This window comes from Nyctibius grandis, chromosome 11 (assembly GCF_013368605.1).
Source record: "Nyctibius grandis isolate bNycGra1 chromosome 11, bNycGra1.pri, whole genome shotgun sequence".
NCBI lineage: Eukaryota > Metazoa > Chordata > Aves > Nyctibiiformes > Nyctibiidae > Nyctibius > Nyctibius grandis.
Window position 1 is genome coordinate 8301532 of NC_090668.1, and position 23210 is coordinate 8324741.

General features: G+C 36.7%; 1 protein-coding gene across 9 annotated transcripts in view; it reads left to right on the plus strand.

Annotated features, from left to right (window-relative positions):
• The window catches only part of HERC1 (HECT and RLD domain containing E3 ubiquitin protein ligase family member 1), a 101909-nt gene that overhangs the window by 35904 nt on the left and 42795 nt on the right, over nt 1-23210 (plus strand). For 8 of the 9 annotated variants that reach the window (XM_068410945.1, XM_068410946.1, XM_068410951.1 and 5 more), the window contains exons 18-33: nt 1160-1381; nt 2292-2465; nt 4054-4168; nt 4263-4383; nt 6281-6452; nt 8483-8789; nt 10149-10269; nt 10547-10598; nt 18255-18526; nt 18850-19065; nt 19151-19271; nt 20236-20473; nt 21431-21624; nt 22286-22441; nt 22674-22780; nt 23020-23130. In XM_068410945.1, coding sequence (XP_068267046.1) covers nt 1160-1381; nt 2292-2465; nt 4054-4168; nt 4263-4383; nt 6281-6452; nt 8483-8789; nt 10149-10269; nt 10547-10598; nt 18255-18526; nt 18850-19065; nt 19151-19271; nt 20236-20473; nt 21431-21624; nt 22286-22441; nt 22674-22780; nt 23020-23130 — 2699 coding nt within the window. The remainder of the gene's footprint in view (nt 1-1159; nt 1382-2291; nt 2466-4053; nt 4169-4262; nt 4384-6280; nt 6453-8482; nt 8790-10148; nt 10270-10546; nt 10599-18254; nt 18527-18849; nt 19066-19150; nt 19272-20235; nt 20474-21430; nt 21625-22285; nt 22442-22673; nt 22781-23019; nt 23131-23210) is intronic. The other variant, XM_068410949.1, reaches the window with a different exon arrangement.

Here is a 23210-nt window from a genome sequence, read left to right on the forward strand (position 1 = left end):
ACTAACATGCTTTTAATCTGAAAAATAGAGTGGCGTGTCGCCTTTTTATAGTGAAACTTTAACTTTCCCTTTAAAGACGGCCCTTTTTTTTAAGCTGAGTGTCTTGCTACATCTCCTTTTGAAATTTGTAAAGGTATTAACATCCCGTGCTCTGAAATATTTTGAGCTGCAGGCAAACTTCTTTATTCTGTCAACTCAGAACGTATATTGACTTTAGTGGGAATCCAAGAGCAATATGGGAAAAATTATTGAACTGAAAATACTAAGTTTGTAATACATGAAAATACCATTCTTTACTTGTAAAAGAACCACCCATTTTGGAATCATAGAATATCTCAAGTTGGAACGAAACCATAAGGATCATTGAGTCCAACTCGCTGCTCCTCACAGGACTACCTAAAACTACACCATATGACTAAGAGCGTCATCCAGACGCTCCTTGAACTCTGACAGGCTTGGTGCCCTGACCACTTTCCGGGGGACCCTGTTCCAGTGACCGACGACCCTCTCAGTGAAGAACCTTTTCCTAATGTCCAATCTGAACTTCACCTGACACAGCTAATAGATAATTTTGTCATGATCTGTTTACTTTTATGTCTAAATTTTCCTTTCCATTTTGTGGTGTAATAGAATTTTAACTTAAAATCATGCTAAATTCCTGAATATGTGCCACCAATTATTTTTGGTGCCAATGAAATAGAAATATAAGAACAGAGATAAAGCGACCGAAATTTGTGATAGGAGATGCTATACTTATTTGCCATTCATTGATCTTTTTAATTAGTATTTGTGGCAAAGTTTTCTGCTTTTATTAAGTGCTGCTTCCAGTTGTATCATTTATCTATGCACGTTTATCAGAACGCAAAGAAATACGTATTGGACAAAGTAGGTGCTTGGGCAGAGTTTAAAAGAGCCTTTGCTTCATTAACAGCTGTACCACGAATGGTGATGGCCTCTGCTGCTGCTGAGGTTGTAATGTTGGGCAAACTGTTTGTCCTGACTGCTGTTTCTTCAGTTTACAGGTTGTTGACTGAGGAGCAAATCTGCTATTAGCTGGGAAGTATTAACAAGATCTGCCATTAATTTTACTGATCTTGGAATTGTTTTTAACGTCCGGGCAACAGTGACTAATTTGACGATTCATCGCTAATACTTTTAGGTGGACCTGAATTAATTGATCCTGCTGGAGTGCCCTTACCACAGCCTGCCCAGTCTTGGGTATGGCTTGTTGATCTGGAGAGAACTGTAGCTTTGCTTATTGGGCGGTGTCTTGGTGGCATGCTTCAAGGACCTCCAGTGTCCCCTGAGGAACAAGATACAGCCTATTGGTTGAAAACTCCCCTTTTCAGTGATGGAGTGGAAATGGATATTCCTCATTTAGGTAAGCTGTTAAATGTGAGTGTCTAATTGTCATTGTAAATATTTGTGTTCAGTTTTGAAATTTCTGTTGATGTTTCAACAAGTCTATGTATTATGGGTTTGTCTTTCAGCATTCTTGTTTATTTACATAGTAGTACAAAAAGTTGGAAAATAGATATTTAAGTATATGCTGTAGTTTACAAAGGATCTTAGAAATGCATATGGAAGAAAAAAAATCATAATTTCTTAGTGAAAGAAGTAACACAGACTTCACTGAGTTAACTTTAAATGTTTTGCTCTTAGATGCTCAGCGTTTAACAGACACACCAGGGGCTCCATTGTTCATATTTATTATTTTAAAAGATTATCTTAAGTTGTATTCTACTTACAAAGTGGAATTTTTATTAATTAGAAATAATACTATTAACAACAATCTTCAATCCTTCTGATCTACCAGAAGTGTTAACAGGACTCAGCATTAGGATTTCTAGTCATGCCTTCCTATCTGAATAATGCACTTGATTCCGCTTCTTTGTGGCCTGTTCCTCTTAGTTCACATCTCCTTCTTTGTCTGATTCTGAGTAGACTACTTCGACTTATTTACAAGACATAGTATTTTGAAATGGGTCCATGTCTGAAGATACAATAATTGCAAGCGTGTGGCTATATAGTTCAGGTAGAATTAATGATACAGAATTACGGTATTGAAGCAGAGTTGGATAATGCTTCTAAATCCTCATACGTTTTAGGTAAAATGTAACTCTAAGTCACTTTATTCCTTATCTAACGTGAGTTCATAGTTGGACAATGAGATGTCTTGATTTTTTTTAAATGAAGTGGAGAGTGAAAGTTGTTTTATACGCTTTTAGACAGGTGCGTATAATCCTCAAAATTTGTGGAGTTTCACTTCTTAAGTATTTCCCTTCTGTTAGACAAATGCATGAGCTCCTTATTAGAAGTGGCCCTATCTGGAAATGAGGAACAGAAGCCATTTGATTATAGACTGAGACCTGAGATTTCTGTCTATGTTGATTTGGCCTTGGGTTGTACAAAAGAGCCAGCGAGGAGCCTCTGGATCAGTATGCAAGACTATGCTGTTAGTAAAGGTAAGATGTTGAAAATACATCTCTGCGTGTGTGTTAAGAGCATATTGCATGCTTCAACTACATGCCTATCAGAATCCTGTATTTTCTTTGGTAACGACTTTTAATTCTGTGAGATTATAAACTTAATTTATTGTCATGTTCCCCAACTCAGTTCTTGATGTTTCTGTTTTCCTAGTAAAGCAGCGTGAAACTTGGAATTAAAAAGAAAAATACATGGGGAGGAGATGGGGGGAAGGCAAAGTAACTTGCAAAATGTGTTAGGAATGGGGTGAAGGGGTAAGTCATCTTTTGTTTTTCAAGTCCCTGGGAGGCTGGCCTGACAATATTCATGGTTCTTTATGCTTATTGCCTAAAATCTGAGTTCCTGCACAAGCTTCCCAGGTGCCCTTTTAATGAGATCCACTAAGCATTGTGGTTGTCCTGTAACTCTCTTCTGGATCCAGAGATAATTTTCTGCCAGAGATAATTTCTGTAGCTCTGGCCAAGCTATGCCAGATCCAGAAGACAGCAAACGGTGTTGCGTGCCTGTTGGGAGCAACATAGAAAAATTCTGTTGCAGAATTCCACAGAAGTGGGAACTCCAGATAAAAAATGCTGGTTGTCTGTTTGCAAAATGTGAGATTAATGGGCTAATATGTATTATTTTGATTATGGAATTGGATATTTTAGAAGTTGATGTGGTTTTGCTCTGTTCACAATACGAGCTGACTGAAAGTTGTGTGGTGATGGTTAGCATAGCATCAAATGCGAAGTAATGGAACTTGCTCAGGAGCAAGAATGTTAGACTAAACTTTGTGTGGCCAGGTAAGTTTCTGTGATTCTACAGAAGTTTGCAAGGATTCGTAGATGATATTTAATTGAAAGAAATGCTGTGAAGATATTTGTAAGGAAGTGGGACAGTAATATTTTTTTCCCGATGAAAATTTATGGTGCCTTGTGGAGGTTTGATGGCAGTTTGGTTATTTTATAGTAGCACAATATTATTTTTGTAATGCTTCTTTTTAAAGTGGGGTAAAATTATTTTGAAAAAGTCAATTTCTGAAAATACTGGGCAAACCTTAATTTTGAGACCTGAAAATGGCTCTTTTTAATACTAGCAGTGAAGCTTGTGCTTGTATTAATATTTGGCTTTCCTACTGGAGATAAGGCTTTTTCATCATAAGTTGAGTCTGTGAAATAATTCTTGAATGTGGTTTCAACCACATGTAAAAGAGCAGTAAGTCTCAAATATAGTGTGTTTCTAAACAAGTTCCACGTAAATCAGTGGCTCGGTAAAGAGAAGAGCTCCAGTTCAGTAAAGAACTGAAGAGAGGTTACACCCTAAGTTCAGCTCTTTGAGTCTCTGGTGGCAGTTTGTGTGCATGCCCTTGGGTGACTGTTAGACCTTAGTACCTTGAGCAGACCAAAACACGTTTGGCTGAGGCAGTGTATTTATGCTTTATTGATGCTAAACTTATTTCTTAAGCATTAAAACTACTTCTAAATTGAAAGATTTAAATGGGGTTAATTTTTTTTTATGATTGTCATTGAAAATATATTTGCTTGTTGGAAACAGTAGCCAGTTTTGATGAATCCTTTCTATTTTCAGACTGGGATACTGCAACTTTAAGTAATGAATCACTCCTAGATACTGTGTCCAGATTTGTCCTTGCAGCTCTTCTGAAACATACAAGTTTACTTACTCAAGCTTGTGGTGGGAGCAGGCAAGTAACTTAAAGCTGCTTTTAAAAGTTCAGCTTCAAGTTTTAAAAGAAAGTTTGTATGATTTTTTTTCCTTTTTGGGTCTCTTTTTTGTAGGTACCAGCCTGGCAAAGCCTTGGCAGAAGTGTACCGTTGTGTATATAAAGTTCGGAGTCGCTTACTTGCCTGCAAGAACATGGAACTTATTCAGACTAGATCATCCTCAAGAGACAGATGGGTAAGACTGTAAATCTCTTTTTCTAAATCTCTTTTCAGTTCTTCAGGCTTTACTGTGTATTAAGAAAAAATTACATCATGTTAGTTTCATATATGTTGCCGTTATTTTTGTTCTACCTTGTTGAAAAACTTCTGGTTTTCAGATGAAAATGGACAATGTGTAACTAGGAGTCCATTAATCTGTAGTACACGTGGTATTAAATCAGTTGAAGCAAATGATTGATTGACAATATTTGAGTCAAGCACAGCCTGAAGCCTACTTTTACCTGTAAACAAAGCACTAGTATGCTGTACCATAGAAGCTTACAACTTAGATGTAGATTACTTAGCTGTGTTGACCAGGCTACAGCTTAGTCTGGCTGCCATTCCTGCACCCAGCTGAGTTATCCGGGCCTCTGATCTCTGTCCCTATCTGTACCTCTCTCTTCCCCTTCCCTGCCTTACTCACCCCTTTTTCCTTCCACCCCGGCCAGATTCTCTTCTTAGTCCTAACATTATCTTAAGGCTGCTTGTCCTTGTCAGTCCTACATGAATGGTAGACATGATAGGACTGGGCCTGAAACTAGCATGGTGGCAACTTCTGAATCATTTTATTAAGCCAAGTCAGAATTGATGGTGGAGGTGTTCATTGAATTACTCAGGGTTGGAGACTGTTAGGCATTATAAGATAGTTCTTCAAGTAGGATTAGGGATTCTCTAATAGGATTTCTAATTGCTGTTTACAGTCGACAAGTGGGATATTTTTAATCAAGAAAATTTTCATGTGATGTCAGGATTATGAGGCTTTTTAGCTATATTGTAAAGCACTAGTGATGCTTTTTAAAATCTTGTAGGTCTGTTTCCTCGTTTTAATTAACATTAAGGGGATATGTGTCTTTGCCCCTTCTTTTTTTATGCTAGGGGGTTAACATACCTGCGAGAGATTCAGCACTTCTGAAAGCATTGGGTGTAGTGTGTGTACACAGGACAGTATGCATATTGAACCGTGGTGGTTCTCTGGCTTACCAAACATACACAAGGTGGTCGTTTTGTACGCATGTAATAAATCTGTTGCTTCATGTTGTAGCTGTCGTCTATGCTGACAATCAGGTACTGTGTGTGTGCAATAAGTTCCATTACTCCCAGAAATCCTCAAGCTTATTGTGCAGATGCAATACGGCAAATCTAAATGTATGCAGTAGATTTGTTGCTTCAGGGAGATCTCAGATTTAATACTACTGGGAAAAATAGCTGGTTTGCATTTGCATAGTATGCTTACTTAGACTCTGTTGTCAAACTTTGACACTTCAGCTCATATCCTCAAATTGAAGAAAAGCATCAACCCAAAAATATCCCCTCAAACAAAAAGATTTTTTGAATTCAAATTCTAAAACTGTTATTCTTCTTGTGCACCTCATATGCCCGTCTTTGATCTTGGGGCGTGCATCTGTTGAATTTCATTGAAATAAAAGGGAGGAAAAGAACTGCAAGTTCAGGACTGTTAAGAATAAAAATGGGACCACATTTGGTATCACTTTAAGTAACAAAATCTTGTCCATCAAAGTAAGTTTTATCATATTCATGTCCTTTTTAAAGGGAGAAAATTTTATGAGACAACAGCATGTGGTTGCTAAAGGCTTTGATGCTGAAGTGTCAAAGTTTGACAATAGAGTCTAAGCAAGCATTACAAGGAGACATTTTTCTTCAAATAATCTGAGTGACAGTTATGAAAGGAAAATTAGATTTTCCAACTTATGTATTTAAAGCCTTGAATGAAAACAGCTTTGTTGTTTGTTTCACACAATATCAAAAGTGTCTTTTTGATAGGAAAAAAACTTATTAAACACCTGTGTCCTTTTATGCTCATCTTTATTTTGGTGAGAATTAATTTCACTGTATATATATATTTTTTAATCAAGATGTTAGATAACCAAGAATCTGCTGATGTTGATACTCAAGAGCATTCTTTTACTCGTACAATTGATGAAGAAGCGGAAATGGAGGAGCAGGCAGAACGTGACAGAGAAGGAGGACACCCAGAACAAGAAGATGAAGAGGAGGAAAGAGAACATGAAGTTATGACAGCTGGTAGTAAGTGCTAGTTATGTGTGTTGATAATGTAATGTGCTTTGGAAGGACAATATATTTTTTGACTCTGAGGTAAAATGGAGAAGTTATTTAAAAGATGATGAAAGATTTGTCTGCATAAAGATTGTGAGAAGTTTAGTTTTATAAAATGGTGCGGTCCTTTTATTGCGTCAGAAAAGTCTTTTGATACAAGAGAATGTGAATGCTAGGCGAGTGGTCTGCCTTTATGGGCAATTCTCAGGGCATCTGACATAAACCAACACTTCTTATGTGCACTGTCTACAAGACTAAGAGGTTTCATGTTGTTTTCTCTGAACTTCTGTTCAATAGATCTCTGAGTTTTCATCAGTATTTATACATAGAATTTTTGCTGTGTTTGTATGTGTTAATCTTGTATGCAACAAGCTTTGAAGGGTAATGTTATTCTGGAGTCTGGAAACAAAACTGCTGTTGATGACAGTGGGCTGACTGAGTTGGAATTCAGTTCTATCTTTGAGTATCTCTTCTTAAATCTATTAAAAACTTTGAGGTGTTAGTCAAAGTTAGGTACTTGTAACACTATTTGCAATACTTTCTCATGGGTTGTCTAAAAAACTTGTGTAATTCTTCAGAAGATAGCTTGAAAAAGGTGAACTTTGCAAACCGTTGTTATACTGACTTGGGCTTGTAATCAGGCTTAATGGGGTAGTTAATTTTTACAATTTTAGTGAAACAGCATACAGTCCCACTCAGTTGTTTTTTCTGTTGTTACCCTAGTGTTCTCAAAGACAGAAATCATGTTAGCCTTTGAAAATTACTGTGGAATGTATGTAGCTTAAAAAAGAAAATTGACTGACTTGAAATATTTTCCATAGATATGTATTTTTTTTTCTTTTCCAAATATTGTTCTTCTGGATACTGTTAGAATGTTTATTTTTTTCCAGCCTCTGCTGTTATCACCTATTTTGCTGTCAGTGTTTATATTCCCCACTAGGACTCCCATATTCCTGTTTGGAATCTTAGAGACCAAAATGTATGTTACAGCTTTAGTTTCTCTATGATGTGTCGTTATATCCACAACGCAGTAGGCTTTTCTGAAAGTGTAGTACGGAGTTGAAGTGCACATCCATGAGATGATTTATGGTTCTAGAAGGTGTACGCATGTGTTACCTGTTCAGTAGACGCAGTATGCGTTTGCTGCTTGATATGCAGTTATCCTGAGCAAATGCTCAGTGTTCTCAGATTCTACCTGGACAGAGTTTCTGGGTACAATAAAGGAAATGTATCGAGAAATATGCAGACAGACAGTAGTGTTATGTGCACAAATGAGCAGGATGATGACTCTTAGTGGAGATCCTAAGGGAAGCTGACATGCAGAGTTCAGTTTGTGTCCTTGATGCCTTACTGCTTGTAACTATTAATGTCAGTGAAGGAAGTGTCTGAATTTACTTTTGCCTTTCCAAAGGGGAACTGAACCTTTGAAATGAAAATTATTAAGTCAAGAGAGCTTTAGGTCTTTGGACAGAGGTGATGTGGTCTCTCACACTGCTTCTTTAGAAGAATCTGGCACCTAAGACAACAGCAGAATTAAGCAGAGTGAAGGCTAAGAATTTTGATAGGATCTTCGTTGTACTGACGAAAGCTAATAAAAGCCTGAAACTGTTTCAGTATTGAATTACAGATATGCTGGTGTCTGGAATACAGATTTACAGAAGCTTTACTTTATATATGTTAGCTGAAAGTCAAACATGAAATAATCTTTCTTTGATGCTATTCAAACAGCAGTTGGGTTGCAGTAAGACACTGAAAGTGTGTCTAGTGTGTTGTCAGATTGCATTGTCGTCTTCATTTTAAACTTTGGGAAAATGCTTCGTTTAACCTGTCAGCATGACTTCTTTTATAGTTTTGTATTATTAATGTATTCTTTTATTGATGGAAAAATATTCATTGTTCTTTGTAGTGGGGCAGTTTTTGGCCCAAGATGTAGATGAATATTTCATTCTATGTAGCTTTGTCTAGAAGTTAAGACCTTCTTTTTGTGTTGCATGTTACAGAAATATTTCAATGTTTCCTATCAGCCCGTGAAGTAGCTCGCAGTCGGGATCGAGATAGGATGAACACTGGGACAGGGACTAGACTTGATGACCCACCACCTCAGTCTGTGCAGGAACGAAGAATCAGCACTGATCTGACAGAAGGTCAAGATGTGTATACTGCTGCATGCAACTCTGTGATCCACAGATGTGCCTTGTTGATCTTAGGAGTAAGCCCTGTTATCAAGGAGCTCCAGAAACGAAGGGAGGATGGACAGTTACAGCAACCTCCCTCTACTACTTCCGAGGGGATCGGACTCATGACAAGGTGGGATTTGCTGACTGCTTAGAATAGTTAACTCTTCTCTGCTTCCTTGATAACTGATTAAATAACCTCATTTTTTTCCTCTGAGGATTCTAAGGATTTTTTTTAAAAGAAGATTTTTGCTTAGAGCAATGTTATGTTTTCGTTCAGAATAGTGATTTTTCTCATTTTTTTTGTCCACATTAACTAAAACTTAGGAGTTTTATTCCATGTGGACCATATTTACTTTTCAAAGTTGGGCTTAGTGATGAATAGTAATGAAGTCCAGATCATCAGGTGTGCAAATAATTGGAGGTAATTGGAAAAATTCTTTATTTGTCCTAAAATTTGTTTATGTGTGTGGATTTTTTGTTACCATGTTTGTATTTTCTTGAACCAATGTCCTATGTTGTAGTGTCCAAAAAAAAATCTGTAGGATATGTTTGAAGGCAAAAGTTTCAAAGCCTGTTATGAAAGAAGTGTTGTTCATGATTGATTTTTATAAATATTCCTAACGTTGACATGTACAAGACACGGTTATTAGGTATAGGAGAATAACAAAATAAAGCCAGACAGTTCATTGAATTGGAGAAGTGTATAATTTAAATAGTATAAGTACTACATAATGTATTTTAATTTTAATAACCTGGGATATTTTTGGTAACACAGTTTTATTCTAAGCTTTACCATTTAAACTTTTATTCTAGAGGTCTTTGTGTGTGTATATTAGAATATAGCAAAGGAATTGTGTAGCGGGTGCTACTAGTGAACGCCTGAGTCTGCTTAAGCTTCTAGTGTACAGAAACTCTGCTCTCATATTTTAAATGAAGATATTGATGGCGAGTTCAGAGGGAGATTATATATATATATTCAGTACCTTTTTATTCTTTTTGCCTCTTTTTGGAAATCTAGTCCCTAAAGCATGGGTGGCTGCCTCTGTCGTTGTCAAAGTGGTTTTCATCTCCAGCATACCAACTTTAGGATGCATTTTATGGGTGGGTTTTTAAGAAGTTCGGTGCTTTTTCACCCACTTACTCTGTCTCTGTTTTCTTGTCCTCTCAGCTCAGAAGTGTTTCTGTATACCGTACGTAATACTTACCAAGGCACTTGAATGATCAGTCATTTGAGGTTGCCATTTGTTCAGTTGACCAATAAGGGTGTTAAGAAGTAACAAAGTTTACTAACGCTCATTACAAGGATGATAATTGGAGCCATCAGACCACTTTTTTTTTCCTCTTTGGTGTGGTCTTGTGATAGTATGCTCCCAAATAAAACTGTGGTACCTGCTAAATTTGACTATCAACTCTTACTTTTACCTAATAGCAGTATTTTCTTTCTCTGTGTGTGTGTGTGTGCACACGGATTTGTGTGCACCTGAAGCAGGAGTGAAAGTCTTACTGCAGAAAGTCGCTCAATGCATGCAAACTCAAACTACAGACTGATGAAGTCAAGAAGTGAATCTGATTTGTCTCAGCCAGAATCAGATGAGGAAGGTTATTCATTGGTAAGTAAACTAGCATTATATATTTAGAGGTTGGCAATGTAATATTTAGGTGCCAAGTACCTCTTAAACATTTGTTTAGTATTGTGTTTTGGTATAGAGAACTCTTCTAATAACCACCATTGTGAAGAGAAAGGGTGCTAAAAAAAACGATTGAAGTTATTGTAGCTCTGTTAACTTTCTAGCTTTTATGGATGAGGGATGCATTTTAAATACTCAAATATTATGCATCACTTACGGTCACCTAAAGAAATGAGGCTTTTATTATCTTTTAATCTAGAGTGGAAGACGAAATGTTGATTTGGATTTGGCATCATCACACAGAAAGAGGGGTAAGTTTTATTTTTTACCTAGTGAATATTGACCTGATAGGTTAGTATTTCTTAAGTTAAAATGTGTTTGCAGTTAAATACAGAACATAATGGCAATCAGGATCTTAAAACCAAGTATTTAAAAATAAAATTTAAAATAATTATTACGTACTGTTTGTTGTGCTAAGCTCTGTTGCTTTGTGGCTTGGTTATAGTATTTCCTAGGTTATAACTACTTATTCTAGTTTCTGTAATTGTGGTGATCTTTTGAAGCAGGTGAGGAGTTCTGTGAGGTCAAGAGAATTAGGAACTTGCTTTCTGTTTTCACTCGCGTGACTTCAGGAAGAAAAAATTGGCAGCGAAGTTCACTATCAAGTGGAATGCTCTATTCTTGTGCTAACAATGAACTTTTACCATAAAATGTGCTTGAACATGGAGAACTTGTATCCTGAAAATACTGCTTCAATTTTTGCATCCTCTCAACACCAGCGCACCTACAGAACCAAGCAACTGCTTCTTCCATTACTCCAATATAAATCAGATTTTTAGCTTTTGTACTGCTTTTTGTTGCTGCTTCATTCTGGGGAATCTCATTGAGCTTCTTCAAAGAATGTAGTGGAGGGAGCAAAGGATGTTTGTTCGCACAGAGACCAAAAAGTCCCACTTCACTCTGGATGATGCAGAGTCTCTGGTAGAATCACGACTTATGCCTATTGTATCTGTAAAAATCTTGCAAAGAGGTTAACAGGAATTAGGTTGGGTTATGATATGCTTTAAGCCTTAATACTATTAGGGTAACATAAGAGTTCTAGTTTAGTAGCCTTCATCATTAAGCACAGTACTGAGAGGTTGCTTGCTTTTTAAAGTCTCTTGGAATTATAAAGCAAACTATCAGTGGCAGCACTCATTACACTTCAATTTGTAAAGAATGTGGAAAGGAATTTCTTGTACATGGATAACCAATTGAACCAGTTGAGCAAGTAAAGAAATTTAGTAGAGCTGTGACAGTGGGATGTATGTTGGCATTCTCAGTGTTAGAGGATCTGATAGCCTCTGTCATCACTCTGATCTGCGATATATTCTTTGAAGCCACTGTTTTTAGCTTTGCCATTAATCGGGCACAGAACTCTTCACTTGCTTTCCTCTATATCCTAAAAGTAATCCAGGAAATCATCTTGGGTTAGATCTGAGATACAGTATATCTTAGGAATTATGGTTCCTGAACTGTTGGTTAGACTGATGAGGTTGTTTTGATCACAGGCTCCAGGAAATAAGGAATAATGCAAGAATAGACTTTATCAACCAACCAGTCTATAGAAGCTTTTTTATTACAGAAGAGGGTTCTGCACCAGATGTGTAACACTGAGGAGAAGTAGGGGTAAATGCAGTTGATGTATCCAGAACCTAAAGAAGCTCAAATAGCTTATTTGCAAACTGAACACTGTGACAACATCTACTGATACCTGTTTTCTGATACTGGAGAACTTATTTGCTGTCCCGTGATACTTAGAGATTTTTTTGTCTGGTTGTAGCAACTGGAAGTTAGCATACAATAATGAAAACTTTTCTGCTTGATCTGGATGATATATGAAACAGTTTTGGTCGATACCCAGTACCAGACTCATCCAGTGAATGCAGGGTGCATTTACAGGGAAACATTCCTGATACTTATATTGAGGTCAGGAAAAGCTCTATAAAGATCTGTATGATCAAGTAGATGAGCTGTTCAGCTCAGTGCTATTTAAGGTCTTTCATTTCTTATGAAATGTCTGGTTTTGTGAATCCTAGTTGATCTTCTAGAACTGAAGCATGCCCCAGTGTTTGGTGAAGATGTAGCTTGCAGCCATTTTGGATTGTCCACCCCTTGTAAGATAGCTAGCACACTGTAGTGCTAGAGATACTACAGTACCTATCGAGGATGTTTTGACTGGTGAAACCCCTTCAGTTTCGTCTTTGTTCTTGTGATACGCCGTGACTAATAAAGGGGACATTTATGCTCACTGTTACCTCAGCTTGAAGAATAGGAGAAATCTGAATTCTTATAGCATATTCACATTATGCTGTGCTCCATCCTGAGTTCTGGCAAAAGAGATTAAGGACTTCCATCAGAATGAACTATCTGCATTTGAATTTGCTACATTTGTCAAGAACTGAAGGATTAGAAAAAGCCTAGTTTCCTGTTTATGGCAAATAAACAGCTGTAGAAGAGATGACCTACAGAAGACTACAGCATTGTTCCTCAAGGTGTTCTCTAACTGGATTTTTAAGTGCCACCAAAGTCATATTGCCCTGAAGCAACCATTAGACATTTTAGTGAGGAACAAGCAGCGTGTTTTCATTTGTTAGCTGTTTTTTTGAGATGTTTGTTCCACACGCATGTTTGTACCTTGTGCTCACAGGACTTCCACGTATGATCTGCTCTTGAGTGTAAGACGTGTGGAAGGTTTTATGCCCCTCTAAATGAGGAGGAGAGAAAGGAAACACGTATACTATATAGATGCGAGAGAGATCTCCGTTTTGAGTGCAGAGGATTACATTGCAGAACATTACGTGCGTTACAACAGAAGTATACGTGGGAAGCACTTCTCAAATTGCAATTCACATAAAATAAAGCCGCCTGATTTTTCTTGTCTCTATTTCTACAAAACAGCTGTAACCATTGTTGCTTTAAGGGACTTACACTGAACTTTTCACATTTTTGTTGGAATGAATGTAGAGTTGGCAGTGTTAGGTGAGAAAGAACAAGTGGAGTCTTAAAGAACAACCGCAGGAACCACTTCTCATTTCTTCCAGTTGAAGGTTATTATTCAACAAATTCAGTCGTGTTCCCTTTTACATGTGTTTTTTAGAATATCTTACTGCAGTTTGCAGCAGTCCCTTGAAAGTATTTGTTCTTTTAAGTGTGTCTCCGTAAACTGCGTGAAGGAGGTTGACAAGCAGAGCTAATTGGAAAGCAAGGGTGTTTTTCCTGAAGAAATTTCCTTTCTGTTTGTCTTCCTTCTTTTTTTCCTGTAGGCTGTCCTATTTTGGAAATGTAAGAGGGAATTTTCACTAAAAAAATTTTCTTAATATACAAGCATGAGGTTCCTCCCATCTCTTCTTAACAAGTTTACTAGAATTTAACCACACTACTTGTTACAGAACCATGGCCACACATGGTGTTTCCAGCTGAGGTTTTGTAGGGTTAATTTATCCTTAGCTATACTCTATGCAGAGTATTTGATCCTTGCAAAGTTGTCAAAATAATGTTGTGTATATAGGGTATCAGTGAGTGCTTCTTTTGTAACAAGCAAGAGCGTAATTCCCTCTGGAGTGGATTGGCTTATTATCTTAGAATTTCTGTCTTTTTTGAATGCAGCAACTTGTTATTCAAAATTCAGGTCACATTTTCTTAATAATTGAATCTCATTATTGGTGTAGTCTGATTTTTATGGTATGAAAGCTGTTCCTATTCATAAACTGCAATATAGAAAACTAGCAGTAGAAAAACTACTAATACTGTAAGTTGTTTCTGGGGTCTTGCAGATGAGTATGGAAGGAAAGCACTCTCTTTTTACTCCATGTCTTAGCCACTCAGTTCAAGCTTTAATCTAATTGCCACCTTCCTTCATTTATTGTATCTGTTCAGAAATATGACTGTAGTGTTCCTACTTCAGGCTGAGGATACTTTGAGTATCTTTGTTCCTTGCTATTATTTAGTTATTTCTGAATTAGTAAACTTTTCCTTCCGTTCCTGCAGAAAAAGTGTTTTTCAATACTTTTGCCATAAGGGGTGATGAGCATGTTAATGTTTTCCCCTCATATCTGAGCCCTTTGGGGTTTTTTTGTTGCTTAGATTCACGTTTTTCAATTTTGCAGATCCAAAGAGTGTGCCTCAAAGTGCTGTACCTATCCTGTACAGTGCCTGCAGGATACTGTACACTGCATTAGATACTTGACATTAAAAAATGTGTATTTAGCAGTGCACTCATAAACACAGCAGCAGACAGATAAATGAGAGTCTTCCAGTCTTGGATTTTCTTACTTCACGTAAATCTTAGTTCACTGAATTTCAGTGTGCTTGTGTGTATTGTAGTACTTTACTAACACAACTGGGCAACTCTGAAAAAAGCAGTAACTTAAATGAAATCCAAAATAAATTGAAATAATTTTGTGTACTTGTAATAATATGAGTTCTGCATTTTGAAATTGAAAGATCGTGTTTGACTAAGGGATGTAAACATGTCTTGGTGTGTGCATATAGCTGTGTTAAAGGGGATATAATTTTTTTTTTTCCCCTGAAAAGAAGGCAGAGAATTTAGAAAGTCTGTAACCTAGGCTATGCTAATTCAAAACAAGACTAAATATTTTTTTCCCCCAACTTTGCTGCTTGATGTATTGTTGTATTGATTGAGATGAGACTGATCATTTAAGTCTAAGACAAAATAAAATAAGGAAGATATTTTATTAATATGTTACCTTCTGTTTCAAATGTCTGCTTTTGTCTTCTGATTCTCGTGTGGTGTAGTGTATTTACTCCTTTTTGGCCAGTTGAGCCCCAGAAAAAAGAAGAGCTTCAAGCAAGTAACTGATGGCATGTTTATTTTTTTGTCTTTATAGCTTCCCTACATATTTTATGTTTTATAAAGTGTGTATTGCAGCTGTGCCACATTCATTTAGAAAACTCATTGTTACAAGCTGGCTTATAAGGACAAGTAAACTTTTTTTTTTTTTACTGTAAGCTTAAAGTTCATTCTTATGTGCAACTCTGTTCATGTGTTAGTAGAGGCTTATGGAAGTGCTAAGCTGCAATCAATTCTGTGTAACTGAAATTACACAGAATCAAGCTAAGCTCTGATACACAATCATACTTTTGATTCTTCTATTGATATTTAACACCTTCAAGGAAAAAGAAATATTTTAGTTTTGTGTGCCTTAATTCTTAAATGTTTTTAATTCTGAAGTATACGACTGACTTCTGACATCTTTGTTTTTAAACTCTGTACTTCATTTATAACTTCTCTTGTTTTACATTTAAACTGTATTTCATAAGTGTTGGACTTTTCTCCTAATTTGAAACAATTTTAAATTATTCTTATATTTAAACATTCCTGCATTTAATACTAAAATGATTAGCTACGATATCATTTTTTTTCAAATATGAAATAGTTTAGGTTTTTATTAATATATGGTGGGGTTTTTTTCTTACAAGATCCATTGACTGTCAAAACTGAATTTTCTTCTGATGTTCTGTTAATCCTTGAAAGGTCTCCTACAGCTTGTGATTTAAGACATTGGAATTGCTTTTTGTTTCTTTACCAATACTTGGATTCTGTGCTGTGCTTCCTACATGTAGCGTAGCGTAGCGTAGGGCAGGTAGCGGATAGGAAGCTTGCGTCACTTTGGGATGCTTTAAGCTCTCCTGCTGTTGAAAGACTGTAGGGCTTAAGGGAGGCTCTTGAAATAGTTGTTGCTATGTAGACAACATTTTGTAGAGTTGGTAGTGATTCAGCTATGCTTCCTGTAGGAAATCTGAGGCTTCATTTGTCCTCTCCCCTGGGCTCTGTTCACCATGTATATGCTAGGAAACTCCTTCCTGCATGAAACTGAGTATTTTAGCACCCTTTTATTCTACTCTCTAAGATAAATAAACATATTTATCTTATGTTTCTCACCTGCCACTTCAGCATATAACTTAGTTTTTAATAGAGAGCTTTAAAACAAGTATTATACGAATTATTATTAAACTTAGGGTAAGGTGGTATCTGTCTTTTGTTTTAAATATTGTCACCAGGTATAAACTGTAAAATTGAGTAACAGAATTTATTTAAATTCTTCCATAGTAAACAAGACAAAATAGATTATTCTCTGTAAACCAGGTAATATTCCTGCGTTACATAAACGAGCAGAAATTAGGAAATTAGATCACACTTTGAAAAGTAGTGTTTAAACTTAATCTCTGCATTATCCAAAATAAATTTGTGTGCGTATATTTTTGTCAAATACCTAATAATACCCAAGTACTGTGATGGTTCTTTCTGAAGCCATTGCAGTCTGTTTAGTAGCAAGTGTAAGGAGTGCAGGCAAATGCACATGGACACTATTTACAGAAAAATAGAATGTGAATGGGTTTTCATAATTCGTAATTCATAGCCCTGACAATTAAACTTTTTGGCAGCTAAATGGAGATTAACTACCCAATTTACAAAGGAAAAGCAAAATTTCACAGTATTTGGAATTTGTAAGTTGTGTGAAGGTGCAAATTGTGACCTGCAGGTGCAGATTGCTTGACAGAATAATAGCATTTTGTCTTCACCTCAGGAAGAGAATCATGTAGAATAGTTGCTAGGAAAGTTGTCCTAAGTTCAGAAACTGATGTGTGTGTCTTTCCTTGCTCGAAGAGCAGCTGCTTACAGAGCTGCTGCAGGTAGGCAATGTTTAAAGGAGGTCCTGAAACTAGTATCCAGCTGTTACCATTGGAACTCAGCCTCACCGATGTGAGATTTGTAGGCGTAGATTTGTACGAGTACTGTGAATGGGTTGTGATTCTCCAAATTATATCTGTAGCTCATTGTGCACAAGAGACATTAATGTTTAAGAATTTTATGTAGATTATTTAAGATAATTCAAACAAGAATTTCAAAGATAATATAAACATACATTAGGTTTCCACATAGGTCTCCAGACATTTACCCATCTATCCAGATGGAAAGTTCTTTTGCGCTGGGTCTGCCCTCTTGTAATACCGTGCATAGCTCCAAATCGGCTAACAGCATTTACAAAAACAAGAAAATACCAACTTCTGTGTTGATACATATATTTAACTGATGTGTGTCAGTTAACTGCTGATGAAGATATGACTTCAGTGACATTGCGCTCATTTGTGCCAGGGGTAGAGTTCTAGCAAAACTCTTTTGGAAATGAGATCAAACGTGTGGTGATAAAAAAGTTCCAGTGCTGCAGACTGGTGACTGATGCTCATTTGAAGAAGTACATTTATTACTGGAGGTGAAGTTTCAGGTAGTGTAATGACATGCTGATGTAATAGGAAATACTTGAAAATAGACTTTGAAATTATCAGATGATGAAGACAGATCTGATACGTGCTGTAGATAGTATTTAATATAGATGTATCTGTTTATCTTGAATCATAACAAAGTAAATGTTCGCTGTTAGTCTAAAATAAAAATTCTCTGTTCCCATCTGCAATCATGAATTCTGTAAATATTTCATCCAAAATAACACTGTGCTTTTTCAAAAACTATAAAATATATGATGACTTGATTAAAATCAAAAAACACTCTTGTGGTTGGACCTTAAAATAAATATCCAAAGTGCACAATTTCTGTTGTAGCAGATCTTTTCTTTACTATTTTGTCATTTAGCTGCAAAGCATTTTTATTCAGTGTTCTAGCTTTAAGCTGAGCGGTTTGAGTGGCTTCTATCTTTTTGTTTTCTCACATGGCAGCGTGTTGCAATACTGCTTAACATAATTAAAAGAAATACAGCCTTTCCTTTAGGGAAATTGCTGTAAATTTAAATCAAGTGTTTTGCTCTAAGTTGCTTAATGCATGGTATAATTAACATGAATATCCATTTTCCACCTGTATGAATAGCAGCAGTTCAGTCTTTACCTATTGTCAGAATGTGTTACCTGGTGAATTGGAATTTATGAGACTTCATTGTGTATATCTTTAGGAGCAATACACAGTCAAGTGGAACCTTTAAGCGACTCATGGGCTCGACTGAAACACAGCAGAGATTGGTTATACACTTCCTCCTACTCATTTGTTGAGTCCGATTTTGATCTCTCAAGATCCCTTGGAGTTCATACTTTGATTGAAAATGTTGTCAGCTTTGTGAGTGGGGACGTGGGAAACTCACCAGGGTTTAAGGAACCAGAGGAAAGTATGTCCACCAGTCCACAAGCATCAATAATTGCAATGGAGCAGCAGCAGTTGAGGGCTGAGGTAAGTTTCAGTTTAACACCTTTTCTTACTCTTCATACATTATACTCATTTTATGGATTTTTTTTTTTAAAACTTTGTCCAAATTCTGTCTCTTAAGGGCATTTTTCTTCTCTTTTCTGTTAAAATATCTTAACTGGAACTGGCAACTTTATGTAAATAAACTCTAAAATGAATCTTAAATAATTCTCTTTTTTAAAAAAAAGTGTTGAGGAGAAAACAGCTGCCTCATTTGTTCTCGCTTAAGGTTGAAGATGATCTAATTCTAATTTCTAAGGATACTTGCTACTTACTTAGTACTGTCTTTTGCCTGCCTTTATTCTTAGCTTCGTCTGGAAGCACTTCATCAGATTTTAGTGCTTCTGTCAGGGATGGAGGAAAAAGGCAGTGTGCCATTAATGGGAAGTCGTCAAGTACCAGGATTTCAGTCGTCTTCACTGCTTACTTCTGTTAGACTACAATTTCTTGCTGGCTGCTTTGGTTTGGGCACTGTAGGACATGCAGGCGCCAAAGGAGAGAGTGTAAGATTGCATCACTACCAGGTATGTGCTTTAATGGTTTCTGCTGTTTCAATAACTGGGTGATAAAAGTGTGTCAGTCCTTATAATATTTATGTATTTGGTCCAGGATGGTATCAGAGCAGCTAAGAGAAGTATTCAAATTGAAATCCAGGTGGCTGTGCACAAAATTTACCAGCAATTATCTGCTACGTTAGAAAGAGCTCTGCAAGCTAATAAGCATCACATAGGTAAGTGAAAACGAGATTTGCAAAAGATGTCCTCCGATATATAATGCAACAGCTTATATGTTTAACAAAGCAGGCTTTGATATTAGTGAGCAGAACTCATTGAAGTATCTCTCTGACTTCTTTTCCTAAGAAAGGGAAGCTTTTTAACATTTTTGTGTCTTAATTTTCTTCAAGTGTGATGCCTTTTTATTTTAAGACTTTTAAGTATTCTCAGCCTTTCTATTCCACATACCACAATCTTCCACAGTCACCTGTCTCGGCACTTCAAAGTGATTTTTAGGTTTTTCAGGGATAAGCAGTTTTCTGATGAAAAGTCTGCAATCTTTTTTCCTTTGTTCAAGTGAACTTCTTTAAACCCAAAACCAAAGAACAGGGCATCTTGCCTGTTTTGAAAGCCCTTTCTCCTGTCCTTCGATACCCAGATATTGCTGTGTGCTTCTATCCTTAAGGGGTAGCTGGGACTCTGCACCTCTTTGTGCTTTTGTACATGCACTGACCAAGAGCATCAGTACAGAAGAGAGTTCTGTAATTTAGTTTGTTGGTAGAGCCTAATGGGCATTCTTACCTGAATTGTTTTGTTGTTTCACTTACAATTAAAATGGAACTGAAAGACATTTCTTGAGCATCGACTTGAAGTACAAGTAGAAAATTGTTTCACACACTTATCCTTATGCTAGAGGGAAGATTCTGTTTTGAGGTTTAGCCTCAGAACATGTACATCACAAAATAGATGTACATGGTATTCTTCCATGGAAGACCTTGACATAGAGGTTGCGTTGAGTTAAAGTAGGCTACAATGATACATCAGAAAGACTACCTCGAAGTGTCTGACAAAGAAGGCTAACTGTTTACTTGATAATTTAATGCACTAAATTTTATTTAAAAAATAATCTGCTGTTCTTCTGTCTTAGTATTCTTACTCTAAACAGCTTATTAATTAAAAACAACTTTGTTCTAATCTTAGAAGCACAACAGCGTCTTCTGTTGGTAACAGTCTTTGCTCTAAGCGTACACTATCAGCCTGTTGATGTCTCCTTGGCCATTTCCACTGGTCTGCTAAATGTGCTATCACAGTTGTGTGGCACGGACACCATGTTAGGACAGCCACTGCAGTTGCTGCCCAAAACTGGTATTTCTCAGCTCAGTACAGCTTTGAAAGTAGCCAGTACAAGACTACTTCAGATCCTCGCTATCACCACAGGGTAAGTATCAAATGCTCCTTTGCTTTCAGAAAACTTAATTGTTAAGCTTTTCAGCACCCTTTAAAAGTAACTTTTATTTTGTGTGAGCTTACTGTAGGACAATAAATGTTGTTCAGAAGCATATAAGTGAAGGGGGAAAAAAGAGTAGTCCCATTATTCGTAAGAAAGATGCACATAAGACTGGTATTTTTAAATTGTAAGTCAGAGTTTGGACCAGAATAGTTAGAACTTTATGGCCTGTAAACACTGTATTCTAGTATTCCCCATTTTTCTCGTTTGGCTTTGTATCTAGATCGTTTCAGTTGATGTGATGAAGCAATACCGAGAATGTGGTAGGAGTTCTTCATTGTGTTTCTTTTCAGAATATAAAGTAATTTCTGAGAAATACTGGCCTCTGCTAGACCAGGGAAAACAGCATCCAAAATCCTATCAGCACTTAAATACTTAGTTTAACTCTGTAAATAAAAAAGCAGTGGAGAAAGTATTTTCTATTTGGAGCAAGAGTATTATTTAATATTCAGTACATGCATCTTCATTTCAGTGTTCGTACAACACATTGCATTTACCTGCCAAATCCGTTACGTAAAAAACCCCAATAACCTCACACCAACAAAAACCCAAACCCACAAAAACAACACCCCATTTTTGGAAGTTGCAGTGGGGTTATGTTTAATTGACTGAGTTGTTCTTTTTCCCCTAGGAAGTACTGGAAATGTATCCTTTGATTCCAAAGACTGGACAGTTTTAGTGACTTAAAAATAGGGTTCAAATAATAATCTGCCAAGCATATGGTGGAGGATGAGGAAAAGTAACCTGCTGCAATAGAATGAACTAGAATTAGTGCTGTGTTAGGCCCAGTTGTCACTTGCACTGAGTTGATAGTTGTGTCTTTATGTTATTGTTCCTTGGATCATCTCTCAAAAATTCTTATTTTTTACTTTTTTTGTGTGTGTATAGAACCTACGCTGACAAATTGAGCCCAAAGGTGGTCCAGTCTTTGCTGGATTTATTATGCAGTCAGCTGAAGAACTTGTTATCACAAGCTGGTGTGATGCTTATGGCTTCCTTTGGAGAAGGGGAAGCTGAGGAAGATGAAGTAGAATCAAAAAAGGCAGATTCAAATGGAGATAATGAGAAGCGAGACTTCAGAGGTAATTATCCTGCATTATTTCTGTTACCATTTTGAAATATCAGAAAACATAACAAAAGAAACCACTGAATGGTGAGGCCCTCAGCCACTCTACTGTATTTTGATTATTGTTGGGTCATTCTTAATGTAGGTTAATTCCGGAAATTGTTGCATTTGCTTTGTATGTGGTTTTGCAGTCTGAGTGGATGGAAAGAGGTTGACCCTACCCTGTCATATTAAAAAATCTGCAGCAAAAGATTTTCTGAAATATTGATATCTTCACGTAATTTGCAGTCCCTTAATGAGCATTTGAGCCTGGGAAGGAAGGGGTGGTTGGGGGGAAGGTGTTTTAGTTTTGTCTTTGTTTCTCACTATCCTACTCTATTTTTCGTTGGCAATAAATTAAATTAATCTTCCCCAAGTTGAGTCTGTTTTGCCCGTGATGGTAGTTGGTAAATGATCTCACTGCCCTTATCTTGACACATGAGCTTTTTTATTTTTTTTTTTATTTTCTCGCCCCGTCGTGCTGAGGAGCAGAAGTGGGAGAGCAGCTTGGTGGGCACCCATCAGCCAGCCATCGTGTAATAACTGATCATTGTACTTTTACTTACAGAACAGTTTGTTACCAGTAACAAGGACTGCTAATAAGGTTGTAAATGAAAACTTTTAATTTAACTTCCTAGCTGCCCTCCGAAAGCAACATGCAGCGGAATTGCACTTGGGAGACTTTCTTGTTTTCCTACGTAGAGTTGTGTCTTCAAAAGCAATTCAGTCCAAAATGGCATCTCCAAAGTGGACAGAAGTACTTCTTAACATTGCTTCTCAGAAATGTTGCTCAGGTATGATCTTTTCAAGATGTGCTTGATGGTTACTTGCATTTCTGTAGTGCAGTTCCTAAAAACAGGTCCTGTTAGAGCATGTGTTACGTAGTGAACAACTAAAACTAACTTCAGGAGATGTACACAAGTTGCACTTTGGAGAATTGTGCACTGGTGGCATGCAGCTGGCATCATAGGCGCATGCCTGATGCAGAGTCACTTTCAGATTGTTAACATATTGTTCCATCTTTAGGAGTTCCCTTGGTTGGCAATTTGAGGACTAGACTTCTTGCACTTCATGTACTAGAAGCTGTATTACCCGCTTGTGAATCTGGCGTTGAAGATGATCAAATGGCTCAGGTCTTTATATTTTGTTACTATGTTTTACACCTGTTTCTTCAAAAAGTCTCATTAAACTTTGAAGTGTTTCATGGGTTTGTTCAGAATTCAAATCGTGAGGCTTAGTGTAGATATTTGCTTAATTAAGAACACTAAATATTTTGACATTTATACCTACAAAGCAAAGTAAAACAGTATCATATTATTTGTTGTCCTCATCTTGGATTTACAATGATGTGAATTATATTCTGTTACACCAGGTGGTTGAACGATTATTCTCGCTTTTGTCTGACTGCATGTGGGAGACTCCAATAGCTCAGGCTAAACATGCAATTCAAATAAAGGAGAAAGAACAAGAAATGAAGCTACAGGTAATGACACTTTTACTTTCTCTTTTGACTGAATGCAGCTGAGTTACATTTACAACAAATATTTTGTCCTTTTTCTGATA